This window comes from Esox lucius, chromosome 22 (assembly GCF_011004845.1).
Source record: "Esox lucius isolate fEsoLuc1 chromosome 22, fEsoLuc1.pri, whole genome shotgun sequence".
NCBI lineage: Eukaryota > Metazoa > Chordata > Actinopteri > Esociformes > Esocidae > Esox > Esox lucius.
Window position 1 is genome coordinate 17,941,304 of NC_047590.1, and position 19,847 is coordinate 17,961,150.

Genomic DNA, 19,847 nt, shown 5'->3' on the forward strand with positions numbered 1-19,847 from the left:
TTCACAAGTATTTTGAGATGTCTAGAAAATTTCAAAACGGTATTACATCTTATTTGTTTTACATTGTTGAATGAACAACAAGCAAAGCAAAAAAAAGGTAAACTTTAACTTAGACTTTACTCAAGCTAAATCAACAAAGATCTGTATCTTTCTGCTGTGTTAACAAAACCTCTTACACAAGTTTTGGACACACTAAACATGAAGGCTCTTCTTATATGTGCTCTTTTGGTGAACTTTGCCAAACTTTGTAACTGCACTTCAACACAGTAAGTTTCCTACAGTAAACATTGTCATATATATTTTAAAAGACTTTGTTTAACCTAAATTAAAAGATGTGTTTAACTGACAAATCCAGAAGGACCACTACATGGCATTATAATACTTATTTTTTCCACTGTATATCTCTCTACATGATTTTACGAACTTTGTTTTGTTAAATGTAGGAGTGCTGATTGACATGACGTTAGCATTACTGACATCATTAACATTGACGATTTAAGAGGAATTCCATCCACAGGACATAACAGAACTGTAATGAACAAAAACTAATTGAATTTGAGTTTGACTTTTACAGAAAATTTAAGTATTAATTATTATATTTATAGGACTATAACAGTGTTGTTGAGAAGAATCATCAGATTAACCGTCACACCATAAAAATGTATTTTCTTATTTAAATTTCACATAGTCATAAATGTCTACAATAGATAACCTAGTCTGCTTATGTTGCTTTAAAAGTAACAAACTGATTACACCTAATAGTAGTGTGACAAATTAAATTGGTTGTTTGTTTAATGGTGACCAGCTGTCCATAGAGGAAAATAAATTAATCTATTTTAGGTTGACATTTGTGCGGCTGGGATGTTCTCAGTAAAACGTGCAAAAGGAGAAGTTCTGACCATTCTTTATGCCTTCCCATTCGGGGGAAATACTGGAGAAAAAATGGGGACACAGGAAAAAAACTGGAATAACAATCTGCTGTAGAGAATCAATAAGAATGCCCTCTCGTTTGGCAAAAATGTCAAGGAAGTCACGTTTCCATGATTTTGTACGCATAGACATTTCAACAACATACAGTTCGTGGTTGTTGGCAATGATGAAAAAGCATTCCCAGAGCATCAAGTAAAGTGCTCCTTTAAAAGATTAAAAATCACTTTGTAGACTGTGATATATTGGGGAAAAATACATACCATTCAACATTGCGATTTGTATAGTTTCATCACTGACCAGTTCACCTGACCACTGGACTAGTTCTTAAGAAACTTTAAGAAAATGGCAGATGTTACACAAGCAAGGTTTTGAATTGATGTTAGATAGGTAACATGTTAGCGTTGATTAGTTACCATCTTTTGAGGTATAAAAAGTTACTATACACAGCTGCAGTGTTTTCTATCAGATCAACCATCATGGAGTCCATGTCTGCATTGCATCCTTCTATCCATAACAATACTAGTCTAATCTGAGTATTCGCCATACCCCATGTAATCATTCTTGTTTCCAAAAAGCATTGCTAGCTGTAACTAGCTATAAACATGACAAAACCTTTGCCTGCAATGTCAATTTTTGCTGTACGGGTATTACATAAACTGTAGCTTTGACGTTAGTCTGAAAAAACATGGTACTAATCAAGGCTAGCTGCTAGGCTAGTTAAAGCCATGTCTTGCTAAGTTTTGTAAGTTTAGGCAGAATGTTGTATACAACATGCCTGTCACTATTATTTTCCCTTCATCTTTCACAGTGATCAAGTACTCTCAATACCAGTCACAACCAAAGAACAGGCAGCTATCGCAAGAAACATCTCTAGTCAGAATGAGGTACAAAAATGTCTGGATGCTAAACAAGTAATTCCATACTGTTTGAAAATAACATTCTCTTTTTTTGCAATATAACATTACAGTTTATTGTTTTCCATATTCATATTATTCGAAATGTCACTAAAATGTATATATTTATGCCTTTACATGTATGTGCTTGGTGGTTGTTTCTCCCAGACAGTTTTATGGTCACCTGCAGCACCTGAGCACATCAGAGCAGGCACTGAGGTGCACCTGTTTGTTCCTGCGAACAACCTGAGGAATGTCATGGATAATCTTCAGAGGCACAACCTAAAATACACGTATGTCATATGGACAAATGCTAGAAGGTTCAGAGCAGCCAAAGGAATGGATTGACTGTCACAACAGCCCCGTAAAAAACTAGAAAATGAGGACCTTTTTGTTTTCTGAACATTATCAACAGTTTTTTTCAAACTGCAGAATTAATTTGTCATATTGACATGTTTTATTTATTTTAATTCAGAAAATGAAATATGAATAGAATTTTCAAAATTGTTGGCAACCAAGACCTAATCAATCTATCAATCCAATTTATTTATAAAACCCTTATTACATTACAGTTGTCACTAAGCGCTTTCACAAAACATCCAGCCTGAAACCTTAAGGACCAAATAACAACAGTGTTGAAGCACAGTAGCTAGGAAAAACTCCTTAAGAGGGGCCGAAATTTAGGAAGGAACCTATTGAGGAACAAGACTTGGAGGGGTGACCAGTCCTCTTCTGGCTGTGCTGGGTGAACATTTTAAGAGCACAAGTTGTAATTAATGAATGAATTTGGGCTGTATCCTATAAAACCTAATCCAGGTCAGGAACATGACTAGATGGACAAGGGTCAGTACTGTGCACAGACCTTCCGAGGGGCATGTGCTGAATCTGAAAAAGTGGGCGGAGTTGTCAGCTCAGACGAATGGACGATGTATTGGACTGAGTGACTTACATGAGAAAATGGACCACGCGTGCCCATCACGGCGAGTGATGCGTGTAAAAAAGACTGACGACGCAGGCCCATAGGTGTGTGCGACACACATCACCTAGGCGGACGGGCACATGTCAGTTGGAAAGGGCACCAGATAGCAAAGGGGCAGGTTGAACCTTATCTGTGCAGGTGCCTGCAGTGAGTGCAGGTAAATAATCAGCAATGGAAGCTGCATTACACCACCCAGGCACCGACATAAAAACTCAGCGCCCAAACTAGGAGACTAGTGACAGAGGCCAACAGCCTTGTTGAAGAATCTACAGAATTCAGTGGCTGGGATTGGAGTTATGGTGCACCAGTCAACCATATCAAGAGCTTTGCATAACACTGGCTTGTGTTGGAGGGTGGCAAGAAAGAAGCCGTTCCACAAAAAGTACCTCCTGGAAGTATGAGAAAGGCCTGGGAAATTGAGGAAGGAAATTGAAGAAAGAATGGATGGAGCGAAATAAAGGGAAACACTCTAAAGGAACCTGCTTTTGTCCACTAAAAACATAAAGCTTGGGAAGAAATTCACCTTAATTAATGGCAATGATCCCACGCGAAAGATCAAAGCCACACTGGAGTGGCTCAATAACAAAAATGTCCTAAAGCAGCCTAATAAAAATCTTGGTATCAATCCCATTGAGAGTCTGGGGCACTATTTGAAAATGGCGTTGGTCAAAGGTTGTCCAACCAACCTGAACAACTAGGAGCAAATCTGATGAGGAAAAGGCCACAATTACTCGGACACTGTGGGCAAAGCTGGTGATGCTCACCAAAAGACTTTAAGCTGTTATTACAGTGAAAGGTAATTCTACCAAAATGAATGTGTAGGTGTTGAATACTTATGCAAGCAACATATGTTATACTTCTTACAAATATTTCCAACAAAACAAACAAGGACATTTTACAATAATGGACTTTTACGTGTCAGTGTTTTAAACTAAATATTTCAAACATAACATTCAATGTACCATTTGTAATTCAGTAACATTTGAACATTTGTCAGGGGTGGGAATACTTTTGCAAGGCACTGTATGTTTGAGGATTATTTAGTTTCTGACCTCATCAGAATGTATTTGGTCATTGCCTTTTGAACAGGGAGCAGAACGTTCTGTTTTCTCATTCTCCCACCCTGTTGAGTGGCTATTTTTTCCCTGTTGGCACTTGCAACTTACCAAGGGTGAGTTATATAACCCAGTAAATGTGGATAACCTGCCTCAAACGTAATTATGTAGAACTTGGAAACCAGAAAGGTGACAAATCTTTCATTTTTTTAAGCAAATCTTTCATTTATTTTTAGTTCTGAGACGTTTCGGTAGGTCCTACGACCATCACCAATGAGAAGTTTGGAACTTTTGTCCGGCACTGTTGTTGTGACAAATCAAAGCACCTTTGAACACAAGCTTTTCCTTCACAATCAGCGTATTTCTTATGAAATGGGAAACGGAAATCCAATGCGTGTATGTTTTTGGCCCCGACTCTGTAATGATAATAATATGTTGAAAGGTCCAAGGGACTAGTTAATAGTGACAAAGTGTATTTGTTTCAGAGTGTTACTGGACAACACAGAGGAGCTGATTGAGATGCAGACCAGGAACGACTCGTCGGACCCGCGAAGCAGTGCCTCTTACTATGAGCGATACCATTCTCTGGAGGAAGTAAGAGATTTGATTCTGTGAATACAGTATTCAGACCCCTTCACTATTTCCACATTCTGTGATGTTAAAGCCTTTTTTTCAATCATGACCAAGCAAAAACAGGTTTCCAGAAATCTATTTCAAAATGAGCTGTAACAAAGTGTTGAATAACATGTAAAGGGACAGCTGATCCTAGATCATTACTCCAACTTTGAGACTTTTATATAATGCAGAAGGGAAGCCAGTAGGGTTGAGTAATAACTTTAACTTGAGGGATATTGCAGATATTGCAAAAAAAAAAGTATTGAAAGGGCTGCACAGCTTTTTCCTTATCAAAAGCATATTTCTGGTGGGAATAAGGGCTGTTACTTGAAAATGTAGATGTCCATTATAATTTCAACATTGTTTTTATCTAAGAGTGTCTTGGAGTTTTTTTGGGAACCTCTGAAAAACCTCTGTAAAAGTAATTTTATTTTTTGAACTAAAACTCTCCTGCGTGCTAATGGTTGAGGGTTTTAGACCAGTCACCAAAATGTTTCTGAATTGAATCCCTGAAGTGATATTTTAATCTGCCCTTCAGCAAGATTCTTACCATAATTTCTCTAGGTCAATAATCAATAATGGTTTATCCCTGGCTCTAACGCCACTCTCCAACTGTGTCTCAGGGGGAGTTGGCTTATGCCAAAGAAAATATTTTAAATGTTACACCAATACACTTTCAGATACTCAAGGGCCCTGGCAATTTCATGTCAAGTGTATTTTAATCATGAAAATGTCATCATGTCTACTCTTTTATAGATATACTTCTGGATCAACGAGATGGCCCAGGACCACCCAGATATGGTCAAGGTCCTCCTGATTGGTTCATCATTTGAGAAAAACCCACTTTATGTTCTCAAGGTTCCCCAAGCTACCTTTATCTCCTTTTAATAATTAATGGGCAATAACATTGAAATGTCAGTGAGTGTATTATAATGAGTCAGTTTACTCACCAAATTACTGTATTTATGTGTTTCCTTTTTCAGTTGTCTGGGCGGCAAGAGAGAGCTGAAAAGAGAGCTATGTGGATTGATTGTGGAATTCATGCTAGAGAGTGGATCTCCCCAGCGTTCTGCCTGTGGTTTGTGCAATATGTCGGTACCATGTAAAATGCCTATTCCTCTACCCACTCCAACTCAAAGAATATCTGTGATTTTAAAACATGCATCTTGTATGTTATACTGTATTGGGCAATATCAACCTTATTTTAGGTAAGGACACTGTTCAAATGGTGTGTGTTCATGTGGGTGGGAGGGTCCAGTAGGGTGGTGCATATTTGGCTGGTGTTTTCCTGGAGGGAGGGGAGAGGTAACCGGCATAGGGGATTTTCTTGTTTCATCACATTCCAGCAACGTCTCTGGCGACCTGGCCATGCCTAAGGCAATGTGAGCAAACATTTCCTCTGGCGTGTTGGCTCACATTGACTTTCTGGTCATTAAGTAAGGGAGTGTAAAGAAGCAGACCGGCTGATCGAACAGGTTTTGGAGTAGGCGATCTACGACTCTCCCGATTCCGCAGGGGCTGTTATAGTGGTGGCACAAGGTCAAACAGTGGGTTTGAGAGAAAAAGGGGGTCACCCTGAAGAAAAAAAAAATTGTGTGAGGCTGGGATGTCTGAAAACATAATGGATGTAATTCATTTTGAAAGTGCACATACATCATCTATAAGTCAAGGTACAATTTGAAATGCGTATGACAGCTCTGTAATGAAATTGCCTCTATTGCACACTCTATTGTACACAGATTTATTAACCTGTTTAATCTCATCTGTGCCCTATCCTCAGTCCTTGAATTTTTATAACCAAAACAGTGATATCACTGAGATGCTAGACAGTATGGATATCTATGTGCTACCTGTCATGAATCCTGATGGATATCAGTACACATGGACAACGGTAAGGAACATGCCTTTATTTGTCTTTAATACAGTACCTTCAGAAAGTATTCAGCCCCATCACTTTAATACAGTACCTTCAGAAATAATTCAGCCACCATCAATTTAATACAGTACCTTCAGAAAGTATTCAGCCCCATCACTTTAAAACAGTACCTTCAGAATGTATTCAGCCCCATCACTTTAATACAGTACCTTCAGAATGTATTCAGCCCTTATGGGGTAAATGCAGGGTGCTTTCAGCCCACATCATTTTAATACAGTATCTTCAGAAAGTATTCAGCCCCATCACTTTAATACAGTACCTTCAGAAAGTATTCAGGCCCCATCACTTTTCCCTACTTTTGTTGTGTAATGATGGGGAGGGTCGGTGAACTGTGATCAGGTCTCCCCACAGATGTTCAATGGGGTTCAAGTCCAAGCTTTGACTGGGCCACTCAAGGACACTGAGGTCCTAAGTGGTCTGAACTGGGTCTTTTTCAAGGACCTCTGTATTTTGGACCTCTCTGTATTTTACTCTGTTTATCCTTCCCTGAAACCTGATTGGCCTCCCATGCCCTCTTGCTGAGAAGCAACCCCATAGCATTATGCTCCCGCCACCATGCTTCTCAATATGAATGGTATTAGCAAGTTGATTAGTGGCAAACGTAGTGCTTGGCATTCACGCCAAATAGTTTTCCTCACGCTCCTTCAGATGGCATGTCATATGTCTTTGACTCAGTAGTGGCTTACATCTGGCCACTCTAACGTAAAGGCCTGATTGGTGGAGTGCTGCAGAGGTGGTTGTATATTGATATATATTTTATTTTAATATAATAATACTTTGGTGGGCATTTAAAAAATTCACATTATCATTAATGGGTAGAAAATAATGTAGTCAGTTATAAAATTATTCTATAACACAAAAACATGGAGAAAGTAAAGGGGTTTGAATACTTTCTGAAGGCACTGTATATACAGTAATTCAAAGGGAAGACAGGTGTATACATTACAAAAACGTACATACTGTAGTTACAGTATAAACTACAGTATGTATTTGTAAAGAAACTTATAAAGAAATTGACAAGTCAGTTTCTTCAGGTATCAGGTGTCCAAAATATTGATCAAGTTCAGATCCAAAACTGTATGGATTTATAGAGGTGCACAGAATAACCAAAGATATATGAATCTCAAAGATTTGATGAAATAATTTCTATCAATAAACACAGTCCACTCACTCCTAAACATGTTTTTTGTTGTTGCATAAATACCATATAGAGTAGGCTATGTCACTCCATTTTAGTCATTATAGGTTGTATTCATTACTGTAATGTGGCAGTAGGTTATATGTATTTGCCTGTGCAGAATATGTAAGAATTAGATTTCTATACTGTGTGCTTTTTTATTTGCCTAGAACCGAATGTGGAGAAAGAATCGTTCAGTAAGCCAGGACATTAACTGTATTGGAACAGACCTCAATAGAAACTTTGATGCAAACTGGTGCAGTAAGTCTGACATTTATTTCTGTTCATTCCATAGCTACTGTAGAAAGACAGAAACTTTAGTTTTCTTATTTAATTAGTCCTTCAGGTGTACTTGTTTGAACTGGTTTCAGACATGACACAGTGAATGTGTTTGCACAATTTTATTCCCAAATTTATTTCACAACTAATTGGTGTTTTTAACAAATTTTTGACATCAGATTTTGTTAATATACAGTGGTTTTGAAAAGTATAAACTTGCTTCATAACTTAAAAAATAAACGTGCCAGCCATCTACACACAATAGCCCGTAATCACAAAGTGACAACATGTTTTTTTGACATTTTGAAGAATTCATTGAAAATATTTGAAATATTTAATGTACGGTGGGTATAAAAGTCACTAGTAACAGTTTTACTGTGTGTAATGTGTTTGCATTTCACTCTATAAGCCAACATAAGGAGAATATTTTGAAAGGGGGTAGTAACTTTCTATACCCACTGTACGTATTCAGACCGTTTGCCATTACACAAATTGAGCTCAGATTCGTCCTGTGTCCTTTGATCATCCATGACATATTTGTAAAACTTTATCTGAGACCACCTGTGGCAAATACAATTTATCGGACAGGATGTAGAAAGGAACACATCTTTTTATATAAGGTACCACACTTCACATTGCATTTTCAAGCAAATACCAAGTAATTAAATTAAATCCAAGGAACTCTCCGTAGACCTCTGTGAATTGTGTCAAGCCATAGATCTAGGAAATGTTGTAAAAACATAGAAAAATGGCTAAAACATAGAACTTTCCCAAGACCACAGCAGGCTCTATCATTGTGAATGGAAGAGGTTTAGAGCCACCAAGAACTTAGAATCCATTGACCACTCTAACAGAGTTTTACTGCAGAGATGAGAGAACCTCCCAGAAGGACAATCACCTTTGCAGCGCTCCATCAATCAGGCTTTTATGGTTGAGTGGCTGGATGGAAGCCCCTCCTAAGGGACTAAAAGCTGTGATTGCTACCAGAAGTGCTTTAACAAAGTACTGAATGAAGGGTCTGAATATGTACTTTATGAAAAATTTATAATTTAAACTTTTTTATTGGCATTAATAAGATTTTTTTTTAACATATTTTGCTTTGTCATCATGGGGTAGATTGATGTGAAAGAAATGAATTATAAATGTAGTATATAACACAAACATTTGGAAAAAGGGAAGAGGTCTCAATGATTTCAGAATCCACTGTAATTGACCAAAAGAAAAACCATATTGAACTGCATGTGTAAACAGCCAATTTCTCCCAAAGCTGAGTGAAAAGTCAGAACAAAAATGTGTGCTCTTGCAAATAAAAAAATGTTGGTTTGAAGAAGCAATCGATCACACATTCTAACAAAGGCTATTATATTAACATATGTTGATGACTTTACATGTCCCATCTTTTTTGTCTGACTTTCCACATAGTTCTACCATAGATTTGCGCATGTTTTCCCTGATAGGCCATGCAGATCCAACCCTTACGTGCTGTCAATGCTCCTTTCAAATTTCAGCTGGTTGTCGCACCTAAATCGGTCTGAAGGTCTGGGGTGGTAGGTAGCCTAGAGCTTTAGCAATATGGGTTAAAACCATGTCCTGTACCTTATTTGGTATACATCACAGTGCGTTGTTTTGTTATTTTAATTGCAATAAAACATGTTTAAGAGGTACCAGTATTTGGTAACTAAGTATTTCTAGGAGTAAACTGTCAGGTTTCTATTCTGCTGTTCTTTTAGTATGGTGTATGTTTGACCAAATTTCACAAATAAAATACATTTCAGAACAGTAAAATTAACAGACGAATGTCTTCACATAAAAACTTTCAAAATAATGTACAACCCCGTTTCCAAAAAAGTTGGGACTGTGTAAAATGGAAATAAAAACAGAATACAATGATGTGCAAATCATTTAAACCCTATATTCAATAGAAAATAGTACAAAGACAACGTATCAAATGTTGAAACTGAGAAATTGTATTGTTTCCTGAAAAATACATGCCCATTTTGAATTTGATGCCAGCAACACATTTCTAAAAAGCTGGGACAGGGAAAACAAAAGACTGGAAAAGTTGTGTAATGCTAAAATAACAACCTGGTGGAACATTCCACAACTAATTAGGTTAATTGGTTACGGGTAAGTAACAGATTGGCTATAAAAAGAACATCCCAGAGAGGATGATTCTTTCAGGAGAAAACATGGGTTCGCCACTCTGTGAAAGACTATGCTGGCAAATAGTGCAACAATTTTAGGAATAACGTTTCTCAACATCAAAATGCAAAGAGTTTAGTGATCTCATCATCTATGGTAAATCATATAAGATTCAGAGAATCCAGAGAAATCTCTGTAAGCAAGCACACAGTGGAATCTCTGTACATAGTGGAAAACAGTCCTGTGGTCTGACAAATAAACATTTGAAATTCTTTTTGGGAATCAACATGCTCAGGATTAAAGAGAAACCATCTGACTTTTTATCAGTGCATAGTTCAAAAGCCAGCTTCAGTGATGGGTTGGGGGTGCATTAGTACACATGGCTTGGCACCGTTAATGCTAAACAATATATACAGGTTTTGGAGCAACATATGCTGTTATCCCGACAATGTCTTTTTCAGGGAAGGCCTTGCTTATTTCTGTAAGACAGTGCCAAACCACATTCTGCATGTATTACAACAGCATGGCTCCGAGGTAATGGAGCTCAGGTGCTTAACTGGCGTGCCTGCAGTCCAGACCTGTCACCCATTGAAAACATTTGGCGCATTATGAAATAAAAAAAAACGACAAAGGGGAAATCCTATATCAATTGGACACATTTCACTTTCAAAACCACAGCAGTTGGTCTCCTCAGTTCCCAAACACAAAGTATTGTTTAAAGAAGAGGTGATGCATCCCAGTGGTTAACATAGCCCTGTCCCAACTTTTTTGAAAAGTGTTGCTGGCATCAAATGGAAAATGGGCATGTATTTTCCAAAAACAATAACAGTTTCAACATTTGCTATGTCGTCTTAGTACTATTGTCAGTTAAACACGGAATAATTGATTTGCACATCCATTGCATTCTGTTTTTATTAGTATTTTACTTAGTGAACTTCTTTTGGGAAGGGGGTTGTAGTAGTAAGTATTCCAACATGAATGAAACTTCTACTGCACAGAACAATGTCAATCACAACCGTCCTGGACAGCTAACGAAGACGTTTACAAACAGAATTGGTTTTGTCATAGTGACATTGACTTGGACAGCAATGTCTGTGTTGTGTCTGTCCGTCTGACACCAAAACGACCTCTTCAGCGCACATTTAGTGACACTTCTGATCCCGTGTCACTCAATGTGTGTTTGCGCGTTTCAAGGTGCGTTAGCGAAAGGTCCTCTGATGACTTTCCATGGTAACCAAATGGTCAATAAGAGGTGTTCTGCTGCATTCCCTCTACAGCAGTGGGTGCCTCCCCCAGGCCCTGTGATGAGATATATTGCGGCCTGTTCCCAGAGTCGGAGCCTGAGGCGGCGGCCGTGGCTAACTTCCTGCGCAGCCACAAAGACGTAGTGAAGCTGTACTTCTCCATCCATTCCTACGGGCAGATGCTCCTCTTCCCATACGCCTGCTCCAATGAACAGGTGCCCAATCACGCTGAGTTGGTGAGTCATTTGTAGAGAGCTGAATGGACGGATTCAATCTTGTACGCTTTTGTCGACAGCTAATGGACTCTTGCCCTACTTAAGCTAGTGTTGTCAAGTACTTTATTTCAGTAGTTTGAGCCACCTAAGTATTGCACATCCGCCCAATGGCCTACTTACACTGTGAGCCACTGACTGTGGACAAATTCCCAAAGGACAGAACAATTTGCCATTAATTTGGTAACCAGTGCATGCAATTGTAGGGGAGTGTTTTCACGTCTGGAAGGCAATTATCAATTTGCATTAATACTTAAGTCTTCTCAGTTCGATAGCTATGAATGTCTTGTCAAGCAAAAAGCATGGAGGCCCCTCAAAAAAAGACTGTTGCTAAAACAAAGACAGTTCTGCCAGTTAAAGGAAAGATAAGAGAGAAAGGCCCCATGTCACTCTCTCACTTCAAAAAATGATTTTTCATTTAATAAGCCTCTTTTTGGAGGGGCCAATACTGCTTGACAAAACTGTTACAAACACCACAGAAAGCACTGTAGAATAATTAAATATGAATGAAGATCTTTTGTAGCCTCCTCCATGAACTGCCACCTTAACGTGGTGGAGGGGTTTGAGTACCCGAGTGACCCTAGGAGCTATGTTGTCTGGGGCTATATGCCCCTGGTAGGGTCTCCCAATGCAAACAGGTCCTATGCGATGGGTCAGACTAAGAGCGGTTCAAAACACCCCTTAAAGATGAAAAAATGTTTGAGTTCCGTGACGTCGCCCGGTATGGCACAGCCGGGGCCCCACCCTGGAGCCGGGGTTGGGGCTCGCACGCGAGCGCCTGGTGGCCGGGCCTTTCCCCATGGGGCTCACCACCCACAGGAGGGACCATAAAGGGTCATTGCAAAGAGGATCGGGCAGCAGTCGAAGGCTACTCTAGGCTACCTACCACCCCAGACAACCCGATCCCTGGACACGGAAACTAGCTCTAGGGACGTGGAACGTCACCTCGATGGCGGGAAAGGAGCCTGAGATCGTGCGTGAGGTTGAGAGGTTCCGACTAGAGGTAGTCGGGATCATCTCTACGCACGGCTTGGGCTCTGGAACCACACTCCTTGAGAGAGGATGGACTCTTCACCACTCTGGAGTTGCCCATGGGGAGAGGCGGCGGGCTGGTGTGAGTTTGCTTATAGCTCCCTAGCTCTGCCGCCATGCGTTGGAGTTGGAGTACCCAACCTTCTTGGAGTCTCTGGGAGGGGTGCTGAAAAGTGCTCCGACTGGGGACTCTATCGTTCTACTGGGGGACTTCAACGCCCACGTGGGCAACGACAGTGACACCTGGAGGGGTGTGATTGGGAGGAACGGCCCCCCTGATCTGAACCCGAGTGGTGTTCAGTTATTGGACTTCTGTGCTAGTCACAGTTTGTCCATTACGAACACCATGTTCAAGCATAAGGGTGTCCATCAGTGCACGTGGCACCAGGACACCCTAGGCCGCAGGTCGATGATCGACTTTGTTGTCGTTTCATCTGACCTGCGGCCGTATGTCTTGGACACTCGGGTGAAGTGAAGGGGCGGAGCTGTCAACTGATCACCACCTGGTGGTGAGTTGGATCCGATGGCGGGGGAGGAAGCTGGACAGACTCGGCAGGCCCAAGCGTACTGTAAGGGTCTGCTGGGAACGTCTGGCCGAGTCTCATGTCAGAGAGATCTTTAACTCCCACCTCCGGCAGAGCTTCGACTGGATCCCGAGGGAGGCTGGAGATATTGAGTCCGAGTGGACCATGTTCTCCAGGTTTGGGGATCTGTAAAACACATTTACATTGATAACCGTATATACAATCAAATTTTTTTTGTAATAGGTTAAGAATTATGGCTTGTCCAGTCTGACTGTAATTTGTGTTAACTTTGGAACAATGTTTTTATATGTATATATATATATAATTAACCCTCTTGCACAAAAAAATTTCACACACGATTTCGTCTCTGCTCTTTGCGGATGATGTTGTCGTGTTGGCCCCTTCAAACCAGGACCTTCAGCATGCACTGGGATGGTTTGCAGCCGAGTGTAAAGCGGTGGGGATGAGAATCAGTACCTCCAAATCCGAGGCCATGGTCCTCAGTCGGAAAAGGGTGGCTTGCCCACTTCAGGTTGGTGGAGAGTGCCTGCCTCAAGTGGAGGAGTTTAAGTATCTAGGGGTCTTGTTCACGAGTGAGGGAAGGATGGAACGGGAGATTGACAGACGGATCGGTGCAGCTTCTGCAGTAATGCGGTCGATGTATCGGTCTGTCGTGATGAAGAAAGAGCTGAGCCGCAAGGCGAAGCTCTCGATTTACCGGTCAATCTATGTTCCTACTCTCACCTATGGTCACGAGCTTTGGGTCATGACCGAAAGGACAAGATCCCGGATACAGGCGGCCGAAATGAGCTTTCTCCGCAGGGTGGCTGGGCGATCCCTTAGAGATAGTGTGAGAAGCTCGGTCACCCGGGAGGAGCTCAGAGTAGAGCCGCTGCTCCTCCACATCGAGAGGGGTAAGCTGAGGTGGCTTGGGCATCTGTTTTGGATGCCTCCAGAACGCCTTCCTGGGAGGAGACCCCAGGGAAGACCTAGGACACGCTGGAGGGACTATGTCTCCCGGCTGGCCTGGGAACGCCTCGGTCCCCCCCCCGGAAGAGCTGGAGGAAGTGTCTGGGGAGAGGGAAGTCTGGGCATCTCTGCTTAGACTGCTGCCCCCGCGACCCGGCCCCGGATGAAGCAGAAGAAGATGGATGGATGGATCTTTTGTAGCTTCAGCTATGTTTTTTTTAAACCCTGTTCACAACATTCCTTGTACTTTTTACTGAAGCTCCAAACTCACAGCGGGAATCCTTATAATATTGTGTCCAATGCCCACACCACCCATTCAAAATTCCTGGTCTCCTGCAGCATATGGAACCATTCATCAGGTTCCAACAGGACAGATTTTGCCCTATAAGGTCCTTTGGGCCCTTGACTTTTTGGCCATGACCGAGACATGGATTACCCTAAAAAATATTACTGCTCTAGTTGCTCTCTCTTCATTTGACTGTATTCCCCCATATAATCTTTATTAGTTTATGGGTGATGACATTGTTGATGTAGATGTTGATGTAATCCATAACAGAAGAAGCGTATGAATCAATGTCCGTATGAGAGTCAAGGGTGGCTTGAGTGGCACTTTGACTGTCCTCTCTGGTTTTATTACACGTTTAAGAGGCTTTGTAGGCCTCTGGAATGTTTGTGTACACATGATCTAGTGTGTTGTCTCCTCTGTTGGGGCAGGAGACATTTTGTCGGAAATTTGGGAATAACACTATTCAGATTTGAGTGGTTGAATTCCACTGGAGCAATAAAAGCACCATCCGAATGTGCAGTTTGCTGTTTGCTAATTGCAGCCTGCAGTTTTTTCATTGCTAGTTTAGAATTAGCATCCGGAGGTATGTAGGCTGCAGTGACAATGTATGTGAACTCCTGAGGCAAGTAAAAAGGCCTGCACTTATTCACCAGGTCCTCCAGACTGGTTGAGCAGTGACTCCCGGTTATGTTAGTGTTGGTACACCATGCTCTGTTTACATGAATGCACAGGCCACCTCCTCTGGTCTAACCGGAGGTCTCTGTCGTACGATCAGCTCTGAAGTCGTTGCACCACTCTAGCCCAATTGCATTGTTGGGTATCCTGTTGTGTAGCCATGTTTCTGTGAAAATCATGATGCTGCAATCCATAGTCCATTTTGTGCGCAAGGCACTTCCTGTCGGCAATGTAAATTGTATCTGTCAGGGCGTCTTCACAACCTCCAGTGGAAGTTGGAAATTGTCACATTGTAGAATTTTAGCAACCAATAAATGACTGAAAAATTTTGCTGGCCCCCATCTGCCATTGATTGCTTAGTGTTATCTTTCATGAATTAATGTTTGGAATTTTTATATTAATTTTTTTCTTTCTAGTGCTGATTTTGCTGATAGCTACATCACTCAGTAAAGTAATAAAGAAAAAACACCTGCCAGTCACACCTGCCTTATAAGAGACAGCTGTGCAGCCAATTGTCCAAATATTTTTGGTAACCTTAAATGGGGATAAAATAAATTATTATTATTATTTCTTAATGATTTGATCTGATATGCATAAAAATAACTCTCAAATTAAGCCTGTACTTTAACCCTATTATAATTGTACCATTTCACATCCAAAGAGCTGGAGCGTAGAGCCGAAACAACAGAACATTTTGTCACTGTCCAAACACTTATGGACTGCATTATGTATCATATTATTTTATTCACAGGTTGAGCTTGTTCAAGAAGCAGCCATGAAGATCAAAAGGCACTACAAGAACAACTACAAATATGGCGCATCAGCTGAAACAATATGTAAGTCAGTCTTCCACAAGGTTTGGATCATTGCTGTTTTAGCTAATCAGGGTCCCAGACCCAAACTACCCAGTATTCATACCGAGTGGTCAATTGATTCAAAAAGCTGTCAAGTTTTTATATTAAATACTTTTAACCCCAAAATGTGTTGCCTTGTTTTGTTCTTCCCTTGTTTTTTCCCTAGATCTAGCCCCTGGAGGGTCTGATGACTGGGCTTACAATTTAGGCATTCTCTACTCATTCACCTTTGAGCTGGAGGACAGAGGCCGATATGGTTTTCTACTTCCGCCATCCTTAATCTCCAAGGCCTGCAATGAAGCCCTTCTCGCAGTGAAGAGTGTTGCCATCAGTGTCATCCAGAAAACACATCCCGGACTCCAACCTGAAAGCACTGACTTTGAGAACCTTTAGCAGTATCAAGTCTGATTCGGTCCAACTTGATCCTGTGCATCAACATCTGTGTGCATGTCTGTCAAAAATGATTGTATATTCTATCCAGGCTTTAGTCGCTAACCATAAAAAACGATTTTGTTGTATGGAGAAGAAGAGAGAAAAGATAGTACCAAAATGACAATGAGTCTGATTTAAAGCCATACTGTAGCAGTATACTGTATTTCTTCCGTGGGAAATGGCTCAGACTGCTCGACGCAACCTTTTCAGTGTTTTTAAGTAGTTTCAGTATGTGATTTTGTAGTAGTAAGTATTCATAGCTACGAATGAAATCCTTCTCTCAACTGTTATATTTTCATTCCAACTTTATATTTTCCTAGTTTTTAAAATTTAAACACTCTAATTGGGTGATCTATGTAGGCTTGTAATGGCATGTCAAGATGCAGAGATTCCAACTCTGCAAGTCTTAAACAAGCCTTAACTTTCAATCATCATATCCCAAGTGATAATGGGAAACCCACAAAGTCTCAAGTAAAACCACACATTTCTAATTCTCAAGTAAAGTCTCAAGTAAAGCCACACATTTCTAATTCTCAAGTAAAGTCTCAAGTAAAGCCACACATTTCTAATTCTCAAGTAAAGTCTCAAGTAAAGCCACACATTTCTAATTCTCAAGTAAAACCACACATTTCTAATTCTCAAGTAAAGTCTCAAGTAAAGCCACACATTTCTAATTCTCAAGTAAAGTCTCAAGTAAAACCACGCATTTTCCTACTCAGGTTGAGTCATCAACAATCTCCAAATTGGGGGTTTTATGTCTGCAATTGAATGTTTAGGGGCTCAATGCCAATTCTTGTGCACATTTTTTGTTTTTCTTCCACTCCAAGCCAGTCTACTTGGGAACACAAGGTAGCTGGCTGGTTTAATGAGGACAGCAATCATTTATGTCTATCCTTAAATCATTACAGTATCTCTAATAAATCACAGTGCTTATTTGATTTACAAATTTTTTTAATGTATTTACCTGAGGGTCTTGATTATGCAGGCATTAGGAATTTATTTACCTACAGCTCTGGAAAAAATTAAGAGACCACTGCACCCTGAACACTGGCAAATACTGATGAACACTTTCCCAAAGCTGAGAGAATGAAAAAAAGAGTGTAAAGGCTACTTAGAACTTCCAGTTGCTCCTTGCAGCGGGTGTGCGACGATGCAACATCCACAAGCGAAGTGAAATCCCAGAAGACCTCAAAATATTTTATAATCAGTTTGGGGGAAAAAAACCTCAAAGTGATCATGTTTTGTAAATGTATTTCAGTGAATGTGGAGAAAAAAAAGTCACAATGTGAGAAGTCAATGAGAAATAAAACATCAGAATCTATGACATTTTTGGAATGCATTGCAGTCAATTTGACTTTTTCTTAACAACACTGCATTAACAGAGACATCATACATTGGGATGCATTGGAGTTAATGAGAATTAAATATGTTACACATTAGGACGTTGTAGTCAATTCAACGCAGTAAATATGAAAAAAATCATAAATATGGCAGTTTTGTCATTAGATAGCTGTCAGTGGGAAAGAAAAACATCACATTGAGGCATTTTTGGAAATGGATTGCAATTAATTGGAGTGTTTATGACTGCTTTTAATAGTGTCAAAATCATGCACTAGCATACTATTAATGGATATACAAAGTAGAAAAAACAGGTAAAAACTAAACAAAAATGCTTGAATACTCATTAATGCAAGCCTACAGAGATGAAATGTGGCCCTAAATGCTTGTTACATATCTGGGACAACAGAATTCGCAAATAGAAACAAGAATATAAATCAAATGTAATGTCAACACAGGTATGCATATGATTTCATTTTTATTTCTTAATTTTTTTTATCAATCATTTGCAAGTCAGCGTCAGCAGGTTTGTAACTAAAGGCAAGCATTGTTACAGAAAGAAAGATTACAGTAACTACTGTAAGCTCCCTACATTCTATGAACTATGGTTAGCTACCCCATCTTTTTCAAAGAAAACACTGGTAAAATGTTGTAGCAACTTTTTTAGGAAAGCTAATTAGCTAAAACTAGACTGTTTGAGGTATGTTTTAAATCAATTATGTGCTACTGTTGATAGCTATCTGAATATAATGAATATTACATGCACTCTCTGTCAATGATTTGTTATGCCTTCTTTCGGATGCATCACGTGAGGTCTGTGCCCAGTTCACGTACCCGTTCACGCCACCTGTCATCCGGATCCTTCTCACTCCCTGAATCCCAGCCTTCCACTCCACCTGTCATCTGGATCCTTCTCACTCCCTGAATCATAGCCTTCCACTCCACCTGAATGTCACACTCTTCCCACCTTACAATCCCCTGAATACATATCACCTGTTGTCATTCACATGTTCTTTTGTTTTTTCATAGTATTTAGTTTCAGTCTCTAGTTTTGATCATTCTCAGTGGAATACATGTGTGCACAATTATTAGGCAACTAAATTACTACAGCTTCTGCAGGATCGGTGCAGCTTCTGCAGTAATGCGGTCGATGTATCGGTCTGTCGTGGTGAAGAAAGAGCTGAGCCGCAAGGCGAAGCTCTCGATTTACCGGTCAATTTACGTTCCTACTCTCACCTATGGTCATGAGCTTTGGGTCATGACCGAAAGGACAAGATCCCGGATACAGGGGGCCGAAATGAGCTTTCTCCACAGGGTGGCTGGGCGATCACTTAGAGATAGGGTGAGAAGTTCGGTCACCCGGGAGGAGCTCAGAGTAGAGCCGCTGCTCCTCCACATCGAGAGGGGTCAGCTGAGGTGGCTTGGGCATCTGTTTCGGATGCCTCCGGAACGCCTTCCTGGGAAGGTGTTCCGGTCCCGTCCCACCGGGAGGAGACCCCGGGGAAGACCTAGGACACGCTGGAGGGACTATGTCTCCCGGCTGGCCTGGGAACGCCTCGGTGTCCCCCCGGAAGAGCTGGAGGAAGTGTCTGGGGAGAGGGAAGTCTGGGCATCTCTGCTTAGACTGCTGCCCCCGCGACCCGGCCCCGGATGAAGCGGAAGAAGATGAATGAATAAATTACTAAAATAATTTCTCCAACTCACTTGTTTATTCTCAATTTTTAGAGTAAGTGCAACAAATAAGTAACACAAAAGGAAAAATAAAAAATAAATGTCTGGCTTTTCAAAGATATTCAGTGACCAATATAACCACCTCCCAAATGCCGTTCAAAGAGGTGTGTTGTCTTCCCTGACTATAAATCTCACGTTTGAGAAGGCTCCACAAGTTCTTAATAGGATTTAAGTTAGGAAAGGAAGGGGGTCATTATTTGGGCATCTTTGTGGCCCTTGCTGGCTAGCCAAGCAGTGGAGTACTTGGATGCATGTGATGGAGCATTGTCCTGCATAAAGAACATGGCCTTCTTGAATGCTGAGGACTTTTTCCTGGACCCCTGCTTGAAGAAAGTATCTTCCAGAAACTAGCAGTAGGTATGGGAGTTGAGTTTCAGTCCATCTTCAACCTGAAAAGGTCCAACTACCTCATCCTTAATGATAGCAGCCCATACCAGTATCCCTCCTCCACCTGGGTGGTGCCTGACTGAAGTGGTACCGTGTG

The 19,847-nt window shown here is 40.7% G+C and overlaps 1 protein-coding gene across 2 annotated transcripts; it reads left to right on the top strand.

Moving 5' to 3' along the window:
- The first annotated feature begins 194 nt into the window (after positions 1-194).
- On the top strand, positions 195-17,733 carry cpb2 (carboxypeptidase B2 (plasma)). 2 transcript variants are annotated; one of them, XM_013139780.4, is made up of 11 exons: positions 195-266; positions 1,739-1,814; positions 1,992-2,116; positions 4,343-4,451; positions 5,229-5,330; positions 5,456-5,563; positions 6,253-6,363; positions 7,756-7,846; positions 11,284-11,486; positions 15,760-15,844; positions 16,029-17,733. In XM_013139780.4, the coding sequence occupies exons 1-11, from the start codon at positions 199-201 to the stop codon at positions 16,253-16,255; spliced, it is 1,305 nt and encodes a 434-aa protein (XP_012995234.2). In that variant the 5' UTR covers positions 195-198; the 3' UTR covers positions 16,256-17,733. The 2 variants fall into 2 exon arrangements, with proteins under 2 accessions (XP_012995234.2, XP_019897617.1); XM_020042058.3 differs by lacking the exons at positions 195-266; positions 1,992-2,116 and having other exon boundaries at positions 1,741-1,814.
- The last annotated feature ends 2,114 nt before the right edge of the window (positions 17,734-19,847 follow it).